This window comes from Nannobrachium achirus (assembly GCF_963921795.1).
Source record: "Nannobrachium achirus genome assembly, chromosome: 7".
NCBI lineage: Eukaryota > Metazoa > Chordata > Actinopteri > Myctophiformes > Myctophidae > Nannobrachium > Nannobrachium achirus.
In genome coordinates, this window is record NC_137816.1 from 61182162 (window position 1) to 61203668 (window position 21507).

At 41.9% G+C, this 21507-nt stretch overlaps 2 protein-coding genes across 3 annotated transcripts in view; both read left to right on the plus strand.

Moving 5' to 3' along the window:
* The window catches only part of trip4 (thyroid hormone receptor interactor 4), a 104645-nt gene extending 103037 nt beyond the window's left edge, over window positions 1–1608 (plus strand). The window contains exon 13 of the mRNA XM_080729597.1: window positions 1337–1608. Coding sequence (XP_080585723.1) covers window positions 1337–1401 — 65 coding nt within the window. The 3' untranslated portion in view covers window positions 1402–1608. The remainder of the gene's footprint in view (window positions 1–1336) is intronic.
* Window positions 1609–10376: 8768 nt separating this feature from the next.
* Window positions 10377–21507, plus strand: part of znf609b (zinc finger protein 609b) — a 120460-nt gene continuing 109329 nt past the window's right edge. For both annotated transcript variants that reach the window (XM_080729600.1, XM_080729601.1), the window contains exon 1: window positions 10377–10849. The gene's annotated coding sequence lies outside the window, so the exon portion shown is untranslated. The remainder of the gene's footprint in view (window positions 10850–21507) is intronic.

Here is a 21507-nt window from a genome sequence, read left to right on the forward strand (position 1 = left end):
CCACATAAAACTGTATGGTCGTAGATATGATCATAGCAACAGCCATTTTAAAGCAATGGTGAACACAACTTTATGGCCTGTAAATGGTAAGCTTATGATCACCTGTCAGCACTACTACTAAAAATCACACCAGGGTGGTGTCCATTAACTGTGTGTGTGCGTGTGTGTGTGCGTGCAGGCTGCTCAACAGCACCTCTCTGGTCACCCAGCGGTACTCAGGCTACATACAGACAGACACACACGCATACATACATACACGGACAGATACACGCATACACACACACACACTATGGAGACGGTGTGACCACCGCTCAAAAACTGTAGCTTTGTGTTGTCAGAATAAAGTAAACTAAAACTAAAACAAATCACAGTGGAAGTCTGAGTAAAGGGAATGCATGCTCTTAAATTTGAATGATATTATATTTACTATGTATTATGTATTTATCAGTTTTAGCCTTTTTAATTGTCTGTTTTGTAAATAGATGAATATTACAAGGAATTGTTTTGGCAAATGAAATGGTAGTTGGGGAGTTACTGAAAACAAGCTAACTAGCTGCCGCCCTTGCCAATACAAAGCCATTCTCTGAACTGAAGAAGGTTTCACTGCTCTGCTCCTTTTGGTTCCTTTGTGCCCGGTTAAACTCCCAATGTCCCCTCTGCCACATCCTCTCCAGCGAATGTGGTTGGCGGACAATTTTCATTTATACTTGACATGTTTATACTTGACATTTATTCTACACTGTGAGCGAGGTCGCTCACAGTGAATTTTCTCTGTCACATTTTGCACAGATTTATCGGCTGCCGTATCACGGTATCAGCACTATATAGGGCTTATCACCCGTTCAGTCCTTATATCAACCCCTCCCCCAGGGCAAATAAAGGCTGGGTATGTGATTATGTATAATTAATTGCATACATACATAAGCTTTGCAAATGCATTCACTTCCAGCCCAGGCTATTTTGAGTCTCAACATTTCCAAAATAATGCAGGATCTCAGAGGATTTCGCTATTATATGTGGTCCCTGCCATAGCATTGTAGTATATATACGTCTTTATATAACCACACTAAAAGACGTGCTGTATCAACAACAAAAGCTTGTGTTCTAACCTCTCCGAGCAGTGAATAAACAGACCTCTTTGGCCTTTTCCCTTGTCTGCCCCTCAGTGTCTCTCTCTCTCTCCCACTCTCTCTTCCTCTTCTCTCGGTCTGCTGGGCTGACTCTAATCAGCAGGCCTTGGGCTCTCAGAAAGGTCACCGCGTCCCTTTGATGGTGTTTTGATTCAACCCTTCCTGTTCTCTCTCCTCCCTCCCCCTTCACCCACTGTCTCTCACAGGGAAGCTGGAGAGTCAGTACCACCAGGGAGCCAAGAAGGGCCTGGTTCCATCGGCTGCAGACTGACATCAGACAAGAAGTGAAGGAGAAAGACTGAAAGAAATGTGTGATTGGCCTCAGTTCAGGAAGGAAGACGTTGGGAGATTGATGTTTTAATAGATAAATAGACACTCTCTCTACTGGTTAAGTTGGCTTTTCAGGACCAAAACTGGTTTCTGCTTTTGTTTTGTTCTTTTGATCAAACTGACAGACAAAAGAGAAATATCGGCATAATATCTAATAAGTAAAAATGTGTCTGAGTTGCCTGAATGAATAAACTATATAAATAAACAATATGAATCAGATTCCTTTTTTGTATTTGTTTTTCTAAAGATTTCTTTTTAGGCTTCATGCTTTTATTGATAGGATAGACTGACACACAGCAAAGGTCACGCTGTCAGGCTGGCATTGCAGCCTAGGGTGCCTGCCCTGGACAACCACGCTGGCGGCCCGATTCAATTTTATTTACTTTTCAGGTTAAATGAGGCTGCAGACTGAGTGAACAGGGAAGGATATGCATGCTTATATGAAGTTATTTTATGAGTCAAGGATGAAGGCTGTGCAGCATATGCCAGTTCTTTTGGGAGCCAAGAGCCAGTTGGCCACAAACAAGAGCAATTCTCTCTCCCATCCTCAACAGTAGTTGTCAGAAGCATGTCGTAGCCCCCTCATCTATTATTACGTTCCTCCTATTGCCGCATCCCACTTCCAAGCCCGTTCACGCCCCCTTTACATCCACTCCAACTCATAGGTAGGGCGTAGGGAATAAATAAAACCGCCCATAACTCTATCATTGGCCCCACGTTGCCATGGTGACCGGTGATTGGCTCGTATTCCCAGCTATGGGACCGGCGGATCCAATTTCAACCGAGGGGGGCGTAGCCAGAACACACACACACACACACACACACACACACACACACACACAAATAGCTAATAGTTAGCTCACAACTTTCCACTTTTCTCTTTCACCTCAATCGCAGTAACATCCGTATACACCACGTCATCGCATCACCAATACGTTTTATTTTTTATTTTTTTCAAAACTTTTTTTTTTCCTAATTTTTTTTTCTCAAAAAAAAATTTTTCTCAAATTTTTTTTTTCTCAAAAAAAATCTTTTTCTCAAAATTTTTTTTTCTCAAAATTTTTTTTTTCTCAAAAATTTTTTTTTCTCAAAATTTTTTTTTCTCAAATTTTTTTTTTTCTCAAACATTTTTTTTTTCTCAAAAAAATTTTTTTTTCTCAAAAAAAACACCGATAGATGCAACGCGGCGACCTAGAGGGGAGGCCGGCATAGCCGGCCGACCTTCTAGTTCTCAACAATAGTTGTGTCAGAGTCAGGCCTCTCAGATTCATGGTAGGAGCATGTCTTGGCATGATTGAGTGACTTTAGTGACAGCAGCACTGTTACCTTGGGAAAACAAAGGTGCCAAATCTACACCATGACATGGCATGGTAACAATGTGCATAGAATAGAAAGTCTTCATTTTGCCTTTCATTGTCCTAGAACGCAAGCACACACAGACTGTTTGTTTGGTTTTAATGTTGTCGTCCCCTCCCCACACACAAACACGCACGCACGCGCGCACGCACGCACACACACACACACACACACACACACAGCATCAACAATCATACATGCATCATATATTTATGGCCCTTCCTTCCCTCCCTCTTCCCATACCGACAGCATAGATGAGCAAAAAGAATGATAATAGTAATTGATTAACAATAATAGTAGTAGTAATAATAGCATTGATGTTGTTGTGGCAAGATTTGATTGATATTCTGCTGCAATGTAATTTTGTGCTTCAGGCGTTAACTGCTCCTGCAATGCTTTATGTTCATTTCCTTCAAGGCGTTTTGGGTGGCTCTTAAACATAGCAATTTCTTGGCTGGGGTAAACGCACGCACACACAAGTTGTTTTGTGTATCCATGCCTTGCATTCTAATTCACCATTGATTAGCCTAGATTTACTCTTGTTTAAGTTGCAGATCAGCCACAACAACACAGCTCCACTCTATTCAGTTGGAGACAACCTAATTGCACCATTCCTCCCAGTCATCTCATCCACCCAGAGAAAGCTCCCCTTTGTGAAGTACCCCCCTCCCAGCAAAAGGTGTTTTCCAGAAGATCTGTTTAAGAATTTACTAAATTCAGCACAATTGAATCAATGACAAACAGCCACTTGCCCTGTGGGTGGCCCTATTCTGCTTTTCCAGATTATGGCCTTCGTTGGATGAAAGTGCATATCCAATTTGACAAACAAAGGCTGAGTTCTGTTATCCCCCAACGATTAACCATGTGCATTTTTCACTGCACATGTTTAAATCAACAACACAGTCGTGTTGTCATTTTTTTACACACAAAAGATGGAGAGATAGATCTAAAGTAGAACATAATAGCCTCACATGATCCATTTGAATCCAAAGATTCAGAAAGACCTGTCCTGTGCCGTGCACCCAGTGTTAGAGTGAACGGCCACAGATGGAACATAAGCATAAGCAGTTCTTCCTGTTACTAAATCATGCCAGTTTACCTTCAGCAGCCTCTCCTTGCTTCACCAGCACTCCCTCCGACCCCCCACCCGCTCTATAAGCTGCTTCTGTTGCTGCTCCATGTGCCGTCCCACTGTTAATCATGCCTGTGAATAGGGTAAAAGGACAAATCACAGTACCCGGGGCCATGCAATAATGGTTGGCAACGTCAAATCTTTGGAGGAATTAACCCGTACTCACCACCTGCTTCAAGTGTCAGACTTCCAAGTCCAAGTCCGTTCCCTCTAATCCCACTCATCTGGGAAGTGGTATTCAATTAGAAATAAATAATGGCATGTGTTTATTAAGGGTGCCACAATACTGAACCGAACCGGTATACCGAACCAAATGGCCCTGTAGCGAACCGAACAGCCCATACCGAATGAACCGAATTTCTTTTTTTGTTTTGGGTGTGGCCACATAAAAACATAATTCTAACTCTTTCTGTACACTTTTTTGGACAAAATCTTCCTCCTAGTATAATCATAATAACTGATTATCATGTTTTAGGGGGAAACAAATGATTGCACCCCATCTTTAAAATTAACTGAACATTTTGGATTCTTTATTTTTTCATTTTAAATTTTTACTGTACCGAAACCGTGAGCCAAAAACCGAGATACGAACCGAACCGTGGGCTGACTGAACCGTGGCACCCCTAGTGTTTATTACTCATTTGAAATGACAAACATGCCCAGTTGGATTTCCTGATTGAAATAACATGTGATTGACTCCAATGCTGCAATGTCTGCCCTGCTCCACCTGCTAGTCAAGTTCCAGGAGCAGCCAAGACCTTTGTATGCTTGCTGTGAGACTGATTGGAGTAAAGGGACATGGTGCCCTTCCCCCATGCACCCCCTTCACAGGCCAGGATGAGGAATTAGACTGTGGAATAACTTGGAGGAGGTGTATGGCGGGTTGGCTGGAGAACAATACAACATGAGAAGGGCTTGTGTCTCCTTCATCTCACTGTGACAGAAATGTCTGCTTGCAAAAGCGGGCATAATCTACCCAATGGTGCATCTACAAAAGCCAGCAATATTTATATTGCTGGCTTTTAAAAAAGCCAGCAATATAAAAAAGATTGAATCCTTAAGACTTAGAACTATCCCTTTAAGACACATTTTCCAATAACTTGGGGAACTGCCCCATGGTTCGAACTCCCGTTGGTCCGAACACCGTCGGCAGGTTAGCTACTCACCAACGTCGGCAGGTTAGCTACCCACCAGTGTTAGTTTTACTGAGGTTAGGGTTAAGTTTAGGTTTAGGCATATTTTTACTGAGGTTATGGTTAGGACCAAAGGGAGTTCGAAGGACATGTTACCATAACTTGTGGTATATTGAAAATTTCAATATGGATAACTTCCATGCGACTGAAGCCTAAGCATCTCCCACTTTCCCTAAGCCCTAAGAAAGCATATTTGCCCTATGCAAATATGCACAATTGTATACTATGCAGGCAGATGCTGTCTGTTCCCTTCCCAGCCAGCCCAGTGCAACACCTAATTTCCTCATCATGCTGATGATTACCTCGACTACTGTAGTTTAGAAGAGCAGCATGTCTCTCTGCTGCCATGGCCTTCCTACGTTCATCTATCCAGCGTCCAGAGTGTCTCATGACTTGTCGGGATTGGTTAGTCCAGTGGGTTTGAGGTGAACCCGATCTTAGAAAGTGGAGCAGATGAACTTTTGAACGCCTGCATCCCTCAAGGCAAGTGGGTAAGATGGAGGCAGAAAATAGATATCTGATGTGTGTTCTCTCTCCGTGAACAGCTGCAGCCGCATGACCTGTCCCCGAGGGCTGAATGAAACATCTGATCTATAAATCATTATAACAACTGAATGATGCTGTTGTCTGAGGAGGAGATCTGCAAGGTGCAAACATCAGGAAATCTACAGTGCTTTAATGGTCCCAGTTCATTGCTCAGCTAGACATTTTGCAATAAGAGTCCTGTGCACAGCAGAGCCTTTTAAAGGCCTGTTCAAAGTGCCTGTACGCCAGGTTTTGTGTATGCCTGAGTCGAGAGAAGATTTGCCATCTTTACGTCGCCATTCACACTGTAGTTGCCTTCCACTCTTAATGTGGACCTCCACTCACCAATTTGAGAGAAGAATAAATCAAATTGTGCCCCAATAACTTACAGCAAATCTGTTCATTCCAGTAAAGATGTCACTGCTGTAACTGGACTTGCACAGGACTCTGGACTCTGCTCATTATTATTATTATTATTACCCTAATATTGTTATAATTTTTATTTTTTTATTTTTGCAATTTCTTTGACTGAATTTTGTCAATTAATCATCCCCACACAATTCTGTGTTTTGCCACTGCTGTTCTGCCTTAGTGGTTCACTTGCCATTGAGGAGCCCCCACCGGGAGCATGGTGTCCTCCCGTTCAACAACCCCAGCCGCAGGAGATCTCCCCCCTCCCCCTGCTCAGGATGCAGAAAGGTTCTAGTGTAAAACATCCTACAGAATCAGTGCTACAAAGCACAGAGACTGCCTGCTTCTGCACTGGTGGCTTTCGAGAGAGATGACCAAAGCTGGGGAAGATGCATAAAGTCATTTATAAATGGATTTCCTATTACAAATGACTTTCATTCTCAGGCAGTTCTAAGGAACCAGTGGTAAGAGATCAATCTATCCTGCAACCTTTTGACCTCACTCGATCAGAGAGTTCGCCGTAACAATACACATCCAGTGGGGGATATTCAAAGTGGTACAGTTAAAGCCTCATCAATTTTCCAAGGGGAATGTCACAGAGACACCCGATGAAATATCTATGAGCAACTCCTGTGCCCCTACATCAGGGTTTTCAACGCTATTCCCATAGGTACTTATTCTCAAGTTTCCTATATGGCTCTTTTATCACATCTGACAATAGAGGAGACTGTTCTGATGAAATTTCCTCTTTGAAGCTTCATCATGTCGGTGTTTGAATTTCTGAAAATTATGATATGTGATGTTCATAGTCTGTTGAATATGTAAAATAGACCCTTTCAGACTGATTATAATAAATGATCCATATATGTGTCCTGCAGGTTGCGTTAATGCTGTTTTATGGCATTCTCCTTCACATTTCCACAGTTGCATATTTGTACATTAGTAGTATACAGTGCATTTTATTTTTTGGGATGTGTTTGCTTTTAAGGTGATGATATGACAGATGGGCTGATAACATACATAAATGGTGTTATTAAGTGAGATATGACTAAAATAATTGAGATGTTCCATATTTCATACTGAAAATATATCTGTGTGTGTGTGTGTGTGTGTGTGTGTGTGTGTGTGTGTGTGTGTGTGTGTGTGTGTGTGTGTGGGTGTGGTGTGTGTATGTATAATTATAATTAATAGTATGTTTTTTTAACCATGCATATAATTCTTGGTAATCTTCACATGAGCTTAATGGCTTTATGTTCTTCAATGTAATAATGGCATATGCACAGATGAAACCCTTTCCAGAGATAAACCACGTACAGTAGCTGACTACCCTATTTATCTCTCAACACGTTTGTGCACGCAGCTTGTTCGTTCAGAGCCGGTGTGTCGATGCTCCGACTGCTTGCTTTGTACTACAGGCTCCTCCGACCTGAAGGACAGTCATCATGTGAAATCGCTCTCCTCTATTCCCCCCTGCCCACTCACTGTTATTTAGCTTTCCAATGGAGGCTCAGGCTGGCTACTCCCTCGGGAAGGCAGCGAGTGTGCCTGCCAGCAGGAAAAGCATGGAAGCAAATGGGGGAAGATGGAGGATGGTGACTGGCTGCTTCGTTCTGTGTGAAAATGAGCCCATTAATTCAACCCCCCTCTCTCTCTCGCTCTCCCCCAGCCTCCCTGTGCCTGTTGTCTCTGTTTGTTAGTGAGACGATTCCTTCTGTCATGTCAAAGGCAACATTATCATATTCTTGTTGCCGGGGAAACCGGTGCAGAGGAGAGACAACGACTTCAAGCCTCCATGGCGTTTGAAGATGCTAAACATGAAAGGTTATCTGTGGTACTATCTGAGAGAAATGGAATCTTATGACATACATACATACATTATATTCCTTCCTGCAAATCTTTCCCATGCTGTTTTCCAAGAGACTATTCTGGGTTATTATTTTATTAACATCTTCATAAAAAAAAAAAAAAGAATCTGTTGAAATTATACGATAATTTGGTTCCAAATATGCATATATTAAATATGTAAATGGTCTGAAAATCAAGAGCAAGTTTTGACCCCATCAATATATGAAATTAAACATTATATTGAAAGTCATATCAAATTTAGGCAATTAATTTCTTCAGAAATTGGACCAAGACTTGTTTACTGGTAACATAACTGACTATCACTGAGATATGATTTAGCCCACCATACCCACCATTCCCACCATACTTAAAGGAGTAGTTCACCAAAAAAATATATTATTGAACTCAAGTCTCCATGGCGTGAGTAATCAATAGAAAAAAATCACATGTTTGTGTGTGAGTGTGCCTGGCCTATGCCTGGCCTATCCTGAACAACAGCGCCCCTCCCTTAACATGTGTGGTCAGAAAAGGTTACTGCAGGCTACATACCCGGAGACAGACAGACAGACAAACAGACAAACAGACAGACAGACCCACACACACGGCCACGTATAGGAGCGTTGTGACCACCGCTCAAAAAGTCATTTTGTGGGTGAACTACTCCTTTAACTGTCCAGCCTGCTGAGATGTTTTTTCTACCCTGAAGAACGGCACAGTTGGCAACCACATGGGAAATTTGTCTCTAGTTGCGACCGTAGGTCGCAAGTTTAGTTTGTGAATGGTCACATGTATGTATGTATGTATGTATCTCTGTCACGCCTGACACTGTGGTTCTATGGGTTTGTCGCTCTGACATCATGCTCTGACGTCACTGTGATGTCAGGGGAACCACTCTTAACAGAATGGGTTTTCCACTGACATCACACTCTGGCTTCACTGTGATGTCACACTAACAGAATGGAGAAATTAACGTTTTCGGCGAAGGTAGGGTGTAAATCAGAGTAAAGCAGGCTTTTGGGCCAGTTAAGGCCTGGGATTGATGACATCAGAAAGTGGAACAGGAAGTGATGTCACAGTGACAGTATGGATATTCAGGGTTTGATCTTTGATGAGGTGATGTCACATGACATCACTTCCTGTACTGACTGAAAGACGGACAAGCTACGACATTTCTCATGGTATACTGCGACCTTCGGTCGCAATAATATATATAAATGCACCATTTACCATTTAAGTATAGGCTAATACAATGTACTGTTATCAAGGAACAGCCAACACTTTCTTCTCATACACTGTATAGTTATTAGTTGACCGAGGATGGATAGGTCAAAGGTGGGCAGTCTGGGCACTATAGGGACATCTGGGCACCTCGGTGTAAAATTGGCTATTATGTCCAAAATATTAAAAATGTAATGTAGTATAATAGGCCTACTACATGATGTGAATATGCACCATACATCATTTATCAGACTTAACTGTATCCTTCAACTTCTTGTTTATGCCCCAAAGTGACTGCATTTTACAGGTTTTGTAGCTATTTGTAGCAATTGTAGAAATATTAGACCTTTGTGTGGAATGTTTAAGCATGTTGTAATCATGTAGCTACTTTACTTTAGACCACTGGTTCCCAAAAGAGAGATTAGACGTTTGCCTGGGCCCAAACTAGTGAAAATAGCAGATCTACAAGCGCACAGAGATTGCGAGATTGTAGATCGGCTATTTTCACTACTTTTATTTATGGAATTTCTAAGATGTGTTTGTTTGTTTTAAAAAGTATAAAATTATATAAAGACATTTTATTTAAAAAAATATATATTGAAATGTATTAGAAGTAGGAAATATTTTTTTACTGAGTTTACTCGAGTTGTGACCCATAAAATGTCTTGTTTATGTTTGGGAAGTGCTTAATTATGTTTCAAATATTATTATATAGATATTCCTTTAAAAAAAATCACACCTGTGTGAACTGAGCGGTGGTTTACCCCCCCCCCCCCTTCCCCCCTGTGTGTGTGTGTGTGTGTGTGTGTGTGTGTGTGTGTGTGTGTGTGTGTGTGTGTGCGTGTGTGTGTGTGTGTGTGCCTGGTCTGGCCTGGCCTGAACAACAGCGCCCCTCCCTTAACATGTGTGGTCATAAAAGGTACTGCAGGCCTGCAGGCTACATACAGACACACACACACACACACACACGCACACACACACGCATACACACACGGCCACGTATAGGAGACGGTGTAACCACCGCTCAAAAAAGAACACAATCCGTTTATTATGGTTGATCCAGTATCCGTGTCTTTCGCACAAGCGCGCTCTCTCTCTCTCTCTCTCTGTGTGACAGTTCAATCCGACATGGAGTGGAAGATTCTGTCCTGGATTTCCTAACCACTCTGGATGCTTGTTGGTTACATTGTATCAGTAGACTCTCTGCTGCGCTGGGGGATACGAGTAAACCCTACCACCACAGCGCAGAATACCTCCAAACGGGAGAATAATATACGAAGGAATTAAAAAGAAAGCTGTACGGAAACGAACACGCTGTTGGATTAAAAAGGAAGGAATGACAAGAGGAGTTCGGACGTAGGAGCACGTATTTTACGGCTTGAAAGGGGAACTGCGAAAATGTTCCCTCGGGTCGGTGTTTTCTGTTTGGAAACGGCGGTGTCTGGAAGAAGTGTTCAGGCACAAGTCCAGTGAATCGCTGGCCTCCCAGTCAGTCCTCCTCCCCTCTCTCTCTCTCTTGTGTTGGATGTCTTTGGGGAGTGCGTTTCCATTGGTCTGCTCTGGTCTGGTCAGGCTCCTGACATAGATTGTTTTTATGTTGAAATTGCAAGTGTGTTACTTTGAATTCCGTTGTTATTTTCTATGGAGTGGGCGTCATCATCATCATGGACTAGAAACGGGACTTGGAATAAGAATGACTAGCTGAGTCAGTAAGTATGAGTGTGTTTTTGCCCCCTTTCTTTTATTTCTGTGTGTGTATTTGTTGACAAAGTGGTGCAGCCAGCTAACTAGCATTATGTCTGTGTCATATCATGTAAACTGTGTAGCCTGTTAAACACTACAGCATCCATGGAGTAGTAAGGTAGCACCGCTAGCCCTGCTGACTCGCTGCACTGCATGGAAGCTTCATTGTCTCATTAGAATCTATCTAGCGTAGTCACGTCAGCTCACTACACCATGACTACACCACTGCTAAATTGGCTACAGCTATAAGCTAGCAGTTACTGCCTGGGGAGTTAGCTAACGTTTAAAGGACCATACCACACCGGTGTTGTTATTGCAATGTTTAGCCCATAAGAGTTAAGAGTCACGTTCACTTTACCCGCAGCTGCCCCAAAGTATTATTCCAGCGTTTCCTTGTGTTTTTGTTTCCTATGGCTTCCACGAAATCATTTGGTTTCCATTAACTTCAGTTTCAACATGTTACGAAAGTCACCATGGAGACTATTCAGTTCAAACTTGGCGTGAGACAGAGTCACAGTAAACTTTAACCTCGACTACATGTCTTTTCTAAGTGATGTTTGGAGTTGTGGTAATGCATTTTGAAGGCGTGGGTTGATCATTCGAAAGGTCTGTTTGTATCAGTTTCCAGAATTCTCCTACTTCTCCTACTTGATCTGTATGACAATATTGATATGCACATTGTCAGATATCAGTTGTACAGTTGGATCAAATAGAATAATAGAAGCAATGTTATTCTTATAGCTTGTGATAAATAGGTCTACTCATGGTGCATAATGACAGGCAAGAAAAAAATAACAAAAAAAGGACTAAACTAATTAAATTGATGCCCAGTGAATAACTCCATAAATAACCATGTGTAGCCTATCAACAAGAAAATAGCATTGATCAACATTTTAATGCAATAAATAGATTAACATTATATCAACGAGGTGAACGAAATGGTAGTCCTGCTAGGATTTCCTGACCACAGGATGTGTGGTGAGGGAGTTGGCTGAGAATAAGGCAGGTGCTGCTGGCAGGCCCTGCTCTTGGTGTTACCTACAGGGCCATGCTGAAAGCCATGTTGAAGGTTTCTACTGTTTTCTGCTCTTTTTTGGTTGCTCTGCCCAGATAAACTACACTAGTAGCAACTAGGGATGCAATGGTTCTATTTTGAATACCTGACCGTTAGGGCTGTCACAATTATTACATAATCGTCTAATCGTGATTATTTGACATTATCGCAATTATTTTGTCATAATCGTCATAATCGTGAATGTTGAAAAATGTCAGAAATATTGGAAATAGCAGCTCTACAAGCTCACAACGCGTCGCATCGCGACGCGATGTGAGCTTGTAGATCGGCTATTTCCACTATCAATGTTATTTTTGAAGTAGTAAGTTGTCGAATATGTCAGTAATTTCTTCGTGTATTTAGGTTTTGTGTCATATCTGCCATGTGCAACTTCAAAGCCTAAAAGCCAAACAGAAATGTAATTGTCAACGACAAAAACACAATTAAATTGTTAATCGCCAATTATTTGAGTGACAATTAATCGTCATGTAAAATGTCATATCGTGACAGCCCTAATGTCACAACATATTTATTTCAAATTGTCATGGTGTATGTGTACCGGAGTAAATCTACAAGCGTAAAATCTACGCTTGTAGAGTTAAATCTACAAGCGTCAGTTAAATCTACAAGCGTCACAACAACTTGTGAAACTGTAGATTGTCTGTTATCGGCGAGTGACACTGTCTGATTAGCCTAACTTCTTTGTCATACTACTAAGGAGGTGTCTGTTCTTGTCGTCTCGACTCGCAGTGACTTGATCTCGTTCAATTGTATTTTCCAACACAACAGTTTAAATAGTTTACTCTATGACAGCAGAGAGGAACTCTTGTAAGCCTTAGGCAGAGAATAAAACAAACATTTACATTAACATTTACATTTTAAGTGATGTTTTCCTTAGTGAGAGCACAAAGTTTGTCAGTAGTAACATAAGGTTCTTGAACAAGTGACAGACAATGATGTCATATACTGGAATGCGTCTCAATAGAATAGCTTTACTTATTGGTAGTGTGCATGCAAAGTTTACACCCATTCGCCCCCGGCCCATTCCATACTGGTGGAGATAATTGAACTTATCTCTTCACTCTTTTTTTTAAGCATTTAACACGCCATCTTCAGACTGTCAACGTTTTTAAAGACATTTTATGCCATTTTACCCAAAATATACCGGTATTGCATCTGTCCAAGTCTGACTGACTGTGGGAAAAGCTGCACCTGTGGGCAACATCTGGGTGTGTGGTCAACTTTCTTAGTTTCATCAATAAACAAACTCCATTCACATTAGATTTGCTGGCAATGTGTCGGTAATTAGGAAAAAACATTGTCAACGGATTTGCATGACTGTCGATTTTTATTAAAAAGAAAAAAGAAAAAAAAAAGATTATTTGAATAATCAATTATTCTGACTCACAGTAAGACGCCTCAGGGCGACATGCAACCTCGCATTTAAGGGATTCTGTTAGTGTGGTTCCCGACATCACAGTGAAGTTAGAGCATGATTTCAGAGCGGCAAACCCATTCTGTTAGAGTGGTTCCCCTGACATCACAGTGACGTCAGAGTGGCTAACCCATAGACCGTATCCCGGCTCTTAGGATCTTAGGACATCACTGTCACAGTGATGTGTCAGGGGAACCACAGTGTCAGGCGTTAGAGACAGACAGACAGATACGGTCAAGCTGTGACCGTTCACATACTAAACTGCGACCTATGGTAGCAATGATCTTAGCAGAGATCATATTGCGCCGAGTAAAAAAGGTTCAGAACAGGTTTGAGGTTTTTAATTGAATACCAAACCAAACTGGTAATACCATCTTTCAACATCTTGGGGCTAGCAGTTTTACTGTAGGCCTAATTTCATTCATTCTTTACACTATTTCAACTCGCCTGCGGCCTCTTTCATAATCTTCAGAACTATAATGAAATGTTGCCATATTGTCACAGTCAGTCGCTGCCATGTCTCTCCCCTTGTCAAAACCACAAATGTCACAGATTGTTGTGTGACACAACAATCACTATGTGAAGCTGTGTTGTTGATAGAGATGAGCTTGAACATTAATCATTTCATGTAAAGGTTAATCTGGCAGACACTGACTGGATAAGATATGATGACTGAAACAGCAGCCGCTGGAGTCAAATGTCCAGTCAGTCACGCTTTGTAAACAACACGCTTTGTGTGTCAGTGAAATCTCTCATCCTCTCGTTGTTCTTGTTACCCTGTCGGCTCAGAGTCAGTCCCTTCTCTGATAGTTCTTTTTGTATAGCCAGCCTTATACAAAAACGACTTAGGCTGTCAACAGAGCTCAGAAATGATAGGCCTGTTTAAAAAAAATGATCAAATATTCTGATTATTATTCATATCATAAAAGTGATGCACATAATGCAGGTAAAATAATTGGTCACTGTTGTCTGCCTGTCACCTAGAACTCTGCAGTAGTTTATAGTTGTCCACAGGTCAAAAGTCAGTTAAACTCTGCAATAGTTTGTGTTGTCCACCTGTCCAAATGCCTCATGCTTTGATGTTGTTTGTCTGACTGGCACTGAGTCATATTTTATTTGCATTCACACTGGACAGATAAAAATAATCACATTTGAATCTTGGGCATTGTGCCACTGCTTTCAGATTGTTAGATGCACTTACTGTACGTAGGCTATACACAAACGCAATGGTTCTGGCTACACAACAGTGTTTCATAGCCCATCCATGTGCACTGTTTGGTCTAAAAGAATTGTCATTGTACATTTAGTGGTTGATTTCAACATGTATTTGTTGTTGGTCACAATGTAGTGTTATCATCAGGGGGCGGCAGTGGCTCCAAACTCAGACGCTTGGGAACTTTCAACCCGGGCTCCCGATGCATGGTTTCCTCCGCCATCGGTGTATGAATGTGTGTGTGAATGTAATGCACAATCTATGTAAAGCGCCTTGGATAAAGGCGCTATGTTAATGCACCATTTACAGATATGATGTGTCCTCTAGCAAGCATTGATAGAGTTTACAACATCCTTTTGGCAGGGCCTGAATTTCGGTGCAGGATTGTAGAAATTGCTCATATTTCAATTGATGCTTGCAAATTCAGCACTCATAATGTGGGAAAATCCCACACACATTTACAGAGATGTAATATAATCAGGTAAATGTGACCTCATGGTGCATTGTGGGTAGGCTGTCACGATTATGTCATTTTACTTTGACGATTAATTGTCATACAAATAATTACGATAAAACTTTTATTGTGTGGCTTTTAGGCCAGATACTGTATGACAAAAAACTTAAATACACAAATAATGACTGACAAATGATATGATCTATTATGGTCAAAATACACCAAATGTAATATTCTATACTAGAAATCTGTAACAAAATAGTGGAAATAGACGATCTACAAGCTCACAACGCTCATGTCGCGACACAGCGTCACGTCACAGTGTGATGCATTGTGAGCTTGTCAATCTGCTATTTCTATTCATGAAAATGTTTCAAAATGGGAACTATTATGAAAAAATGTATTGCCAAATGTCAAATAATTGCGATGAATTAATTAATATCCCCCCCCCCCAACACACACACACACACACACACACACACACACACACACAGTCCCCCCAGCAATCCGCAGAGAAAAAGTGTTGATTCCGCGGAGAACAATCCTGATTCTGTGGAATTCTGTGGAGAACAATTCTTTATTCCACGGACATTAAAAAACAACCTAAGATGACCAGTTATCAAGCTAAAAATGATTTAGTTCTAATAATCAAGTAAAACCCTTCATGAAATAGCTACAATTAATTGTAATTCGTGGATAGAATAATCAAATATTTGAATAATTTAACTTTGAATTGGAGGAGAGGGACAAAATGCAATCCCAAACTGACAGTATAAGACCTTTAGTTAAGCTTGTAGTACCCCCCAAACTGCCAAAGTGTACAAATCCTTCCATGTGAAGCATTTAAGGGGATTCCCTCCCCATTTAGAAAAATGAATTTCAGGCGCTGCTGAATCACAGAGGCGGAACATCACTGGATATAAAGTTTAATCTTTAAATAATGTTTAAAGAATGCTGCTGCCAGTGCCAACATCCCCATAGTTAATCTCTAAACCTTCCATCGTTGATGTATTCAATTGAATGACACTATTTTTGGCACTCATTAACTAGAATGTTGAGATCGGAACAGCGCACTGCTTCTTGTGTTAAACTGACATCGGTCAGTATTAACTCACAAAAACACTGTGCAGGACTCTACCTCCTACCTGAACCAACTGTATACCTGGCCGGAAAAATAGAATCTTGTCACGTTGGCTGGTCAGGAAAAAGCCAGGCGGAAACCCTGTTATGACCTATGATTCTTTAGGGATGGAGGTTCTTCCTTGGTCTACTGGGAGCGTGGACGTGTCACGCCGATCGGTCCAGTGGCGCCGGATATTGGCTTGCTCACGGACACACTGACCCCCCCCCCCCCCCCCCCCCACACACACACACACACACACGCACGGATTACAGAGGGAGGTAGATGAATTTGTGGACTGTTACACGTTCTTGGGAGTGCACCTGAACAAGGCATTGGACTAGACTGATAACTCAGCTGCCCTCTACAGTAAGGGCCAGAGCAGGCTGTTCTTGCTGAGGAAGCGCAGGTCCTTTGGGGTGTGTAATAGGATGCTGCAGATGTTCTATCCGTCTGTAATGGCCAGTGTCCTCTTCTTTGTGATTGCTTGCTGGGGGGGCGGGGATGGGAACACACGAAGGCTACAGACATGATTAGCCTAACCAGGCTGGTGAGGAAGGCTGGTTCTGTCGCTGGGGTTACACTCGATGTCAAGGCGCGTGCGTACGTACGTACGTACAGCGGAGGCCATCGGGGCCAGCCACTCCCTCCACATGGAGATGGGAAGGACTTATTCCTCTACCTTTAGGATATGGCTGCAGGGGCTTCGTCAGTCCTTTGTGCTTTGCTCTCTGTGACTTCGTAGCATTATGTGTTGTGTGACTCTTGGTAAAGTCCTATCTGTGTCATCTGTAACGTTACCTGTGGTTTGTGCTGATGTCATAATTCATAGCCATAGGCTTGATGATTATTGTGTGTGTGTGTGTGTGTGTGTGTGTGTGTGTGTGTGTGTGTGTGTGTGTGTGTGTGTGTGTGTGTGTGTGTGTGTGTGTGTGTGTGTGTGTGTGTGTGTGTGTGTGTGTGTGTGTGTGTGTGTGTGTGTGTACATCTGTATACTTTACTCATTTGTTTGAGGGTGCCTTTTATTTTGATGTTATTCTTTTGTACTCCTTGTACTTCTATGCCCTGTATCTCAATATGTTACCACTGTGCAGTTTTATGGAAGTTTGTTCTAGATATGCTCCAACTGCACAGGCAACCTGTTCAGTCATGGGAATATGGAAGTCACCCACTGAGCTTAAAGGGATATTACACTTTCAAAAAACTTTTGGTCATTGTATGGTCTAATCAGGCTTGTATGAACACCCTGAACAGTTTTTAATTTGCTTCATTCAGTATTTAGATATTTGATGTAAATGTTACCACCTCCAACACGCCCAGGCCCTCTCCACATACACACCCATTGTAACTTCAAACTCCATTTTAACCATGATAGATTAATCAAAAACACACATTATTTTTTCTGGTGACTCATAATACCCTCCTAATACGTGAGCAGGCCGTGTTTTTTCAATAACTTTTTTCATTTATTTTCAATAAAATATTATTGTATTTAATGTTTTCCATTTTCCCAAAGAATTATTAAAAATAAAAGAAAAAGGTTATTGAAAAAACACGGTCTGCTCACGTATTAGGAGGGTATTATGAGTCACCAGAAAAAATAATGGGTGTTTTTAATGAATCTATCATGGTTAAAATGGAGTTTGAAGTTACAATGGGTGTGTATGTGGAGAGGGCCTGGGCGTGTTGGAGCTGGTAACATTTACATCAAATATCTAAATACTGAATGAATCAAATTAAAAACTGTTCAGGGTGTTCATACAAGCCTGATTAGACCATACAATGACCAAAAGTTTTTTGAAAGTGTAATATCCCTTTAAGTGCTTTGTGTTATGTTCTTTTTTTTTATTAGGACCAGGTCTGGGAGCAGGCTGATTGTTTTTTTATCCATCACTATGGTTATTTTTTTCCCCCTTTTTTTGTATATATTTTGGGACAATGCAAAAAACAACAACTATGTATTAAGTTATACAAGCAAATGTTCCCCATGGAAAATGACAGGATGCCTGTGGAAGAGGGACATTGTGCGCTGCTCGGATCCAATATAAAAATATATTTTGTATATTTGTATAATTTGACCGGGGTTAGGGATACACACAAACATAGTTTATTTTTTGTTTGATGAAAAACATTGCTTTGGTTTGAAAATTGCAGTAGTATATATTGGGTGCCGCACTGCTCCGGTGATCAGGGCCGCCGCTTCTATGGAAACTCCCTAAATCAATGCATGGTATATCTCTGAATTGACTTTTTGAGCAGTGTATAGAAATAACCGCACCCTCTATTATTGTTGTTACCATTTAGTGCTCTGTCTATGGCCTTTTCGAAAGCACAGCTTGCTTGCAATCAATGAATGCTCTGTAACTCTGTTGGTCGGTCACGCTTGCAAACAATCACTTGTGCTGTGGAGGAATTCTACATCAGACCTGCTCCCACCTGCCTCATTACTTCAGCTCCACCGAAAGCACTAACGTAACACCTCCATACAGTGCAGGAGGAGCCCATCAACAAACATTTTGCCCAAATTTTGAGAGAGGGCGAGATCATTTAGCGACCTACAACCGGGTCGCGACGTGGTCGGTAGTTTTCAGCGACCGGGTCGCAAAATCGAGCGACCGGGTCGCTAAATGGAGCGACCGGGTCGCTAAATCACCGACCGCGGCACTAAAGCGAGCGACCGGGTCGCTAAATGGAGCGACCGGGTCGCTAAATCACCGACCGCGGCACTAAAGCGAGCGACCGGGTCGCTAAATCGACCGACTGGGACGCTAATTCCATCGACCGGGACGCTAATTCCACCGACTGGGACGCTAATCCAGCGACCGGGTAGGTAAATCCACCGACCGGTGGTCGCTTCCACCGACCTACTAACCCTAACCCTAACCCTAAACCTAACCTCAGTAACCTTACCTCAGTTAGGCTAACCTGCCACGCAACCTCCCGACCGTTACCTCAGTTAGGCTAACCTGCCACGCAACCTCCCGACCGGGTCGCTAAATCACCGACCGCGTCGCTAAATCACCGACCGCGTCGCTAAAGTGAGCGACCGGGTCGCTAAATCGACCGACTGGGGCGCAAAATCTTCCGACCGGGTCGCTAAATCTACCGACCTAAAACTGCAGGCAGGTCGGTAGATTTAGCGACCGGGTCGGTCGATTTAGCGGCGCGGTTGGTGATTTAGCGACCCGGTCGCTCGATTTAGCGACCCGGTCGCTGAAAACTACCGACCACGTCGCGACCCGGTTGTAGGTCGCTAAATGATCTCGCTCCTACTGCAAATTTTACTGGCACAAAGTGGAGAATGAGGGGCAAAGAGAGAGCTAAAGCCTACTAGCTGCTACTCTCTTTGGATAAAGCCATTAGTTTCCTGGCCATTCCTTGGTTCTATCTACACTCTTAGTAGGCTCAAAGATTGTAGACTAAGCCACATTTTCTTGTATAGCAACTTTATGTCAATCGTGTATTGTAGCAGTTTCCAATGGGGTCCAATGATTAAAAATCAATTAAATTGATCAAAATCAAACTAATGTAATCATCACAAATAGCTTTGTCACGAAGCAAAGCACACTGGCACAATGACGGCGCTCAGGCTATACTGTATATACAACACCATCACGTCCAAAAAAAAACGTTGAAGCATTTCTTACCTCGGAAGCAAGAAATAATGGTATTACGTTGGCCAGGACACTATAGGCAGAATGGAGTTGTGCTTTATTATGAATAGTCTTCTAAAATCTGCTAAGTCATATTCATACAGCAAGGCATTGCTGATAAACAGCTCTAAAAGGGATTACTCACCGCCAAAATGCCTTTTTTTCTATCGATCACTCACCCCACTGAGCCTTTGTTTTTCTTTTTTGCATTCCTAAGCCAATAATTTGATGACCAGCAGTTGTTCCCTATGGAGTCACAAAGAGCCTGCTTTTTTCCCTATGGAGACACAAAGTTTCCTCAAAGTATTGGCTTAGGAATGTGACAAAAACTGAAGAATATCCATGAATTCAAGTCTCCATGGGATGTGTAATCGATAGGGAAAAAGTCATTTTGGGGGTGAACTGTCACTTTTAAATGCCAGCATAAGTTCAAGTGGGTGTAAAACATCTGATTGTCTTTGCGACCTCAGATAAAAGCTGAAGAAATTATGCATGGGTCAGTGAATATGGCAAACTATAAACAGGTCAGATGCTCTTTGGAGAGGGTTTAGTTTAGTACAAGAGTTCTAAGTTAGTTAGTTAGTTGCATTTGTTGTAGACATCACAGTGGGAAACAAAATAAGGTAGTGAACATAATGAGGGTCCAAGTAAAGGCAGCTTTATTCAGTTTAAGTAGAAAAGTATTTTCAAGCCAGTTAGAAAAATGCTGGCAGTCTTCACGACCTTTCTATCCCATGAAACCAATGTGTCACTTGTGCAATGGCAAAGTCTTTCCCTAAAATGTGGAAATACTATACTCTTTGAAGTGCTCCTCAGCATTGCGTAGCCATTTATCCCTGGGTAACATGGTGTAACCAAGGGAGGCTGGGCCTATTGCAAGGAAAGTTTTAAACTGAACTAATTTTAAAACTTGAGTAAATATCACATGCTATTTTTTTTATTTGAATACATATTCAGGTGTTGTATTCTTCTGGTTTGCTTGGAGGCAGGTCCATAGGTGTGTAGCATTTCCATTTCCTTCTTTTTAAAGGGCCTACACCATGAATTACATTTTTCCAATTTTTATGTATTTTCTTGCTGTCCCACCAGTAACTTCTATCCTCACAAAGTCCTATTTCTGACCATTGTGTGGCAGGAGGAGCTGGGAGAGGGTTGGGGAGGGGTGGGCAGGCCTGCTGAGCAGGAGGTGGGGAGGAGTGTGGGGCCAAAACTGGCTCAATAGCGCAGTCCTCCCACTCAGGACAAGGTGGTACTGCAGCTGAAAATGCTCTGAAAGCCAGGCAGAAATGACAGGGGCTCTGTATTCAGGAGTGGTAATTTAGCCTCAAACCTTTTCAAAAACGTTTTTGGGACACAAACAGTGTTATATAAATTATTTTTAAATGCATGGTGTAGGACCTCTTAGTCATTAGGGGGGTGCGACGGATTCTGAGATACAGATGTGCCGTTTCAAGTCTTCGGGTTTTGCCATTATTTTCCTGAAAATGTCCCGCAAATGCATTTTTCCACAGGTTTATTTCCCTGTTTTGCCTTTCTAATTTTTTACGGAGAATGGAGTGTATTTTTGCAGAAACGGCAAGAAACCACTCCATTCCCTTTGAAAAGCTGAATCCACCTTCATAGGTAGATTTAAACTTGAAATTTAAGTCAGAGAAGGTCACAAAAATAGCTGATCTACAAGCTCAATGTCCTTCC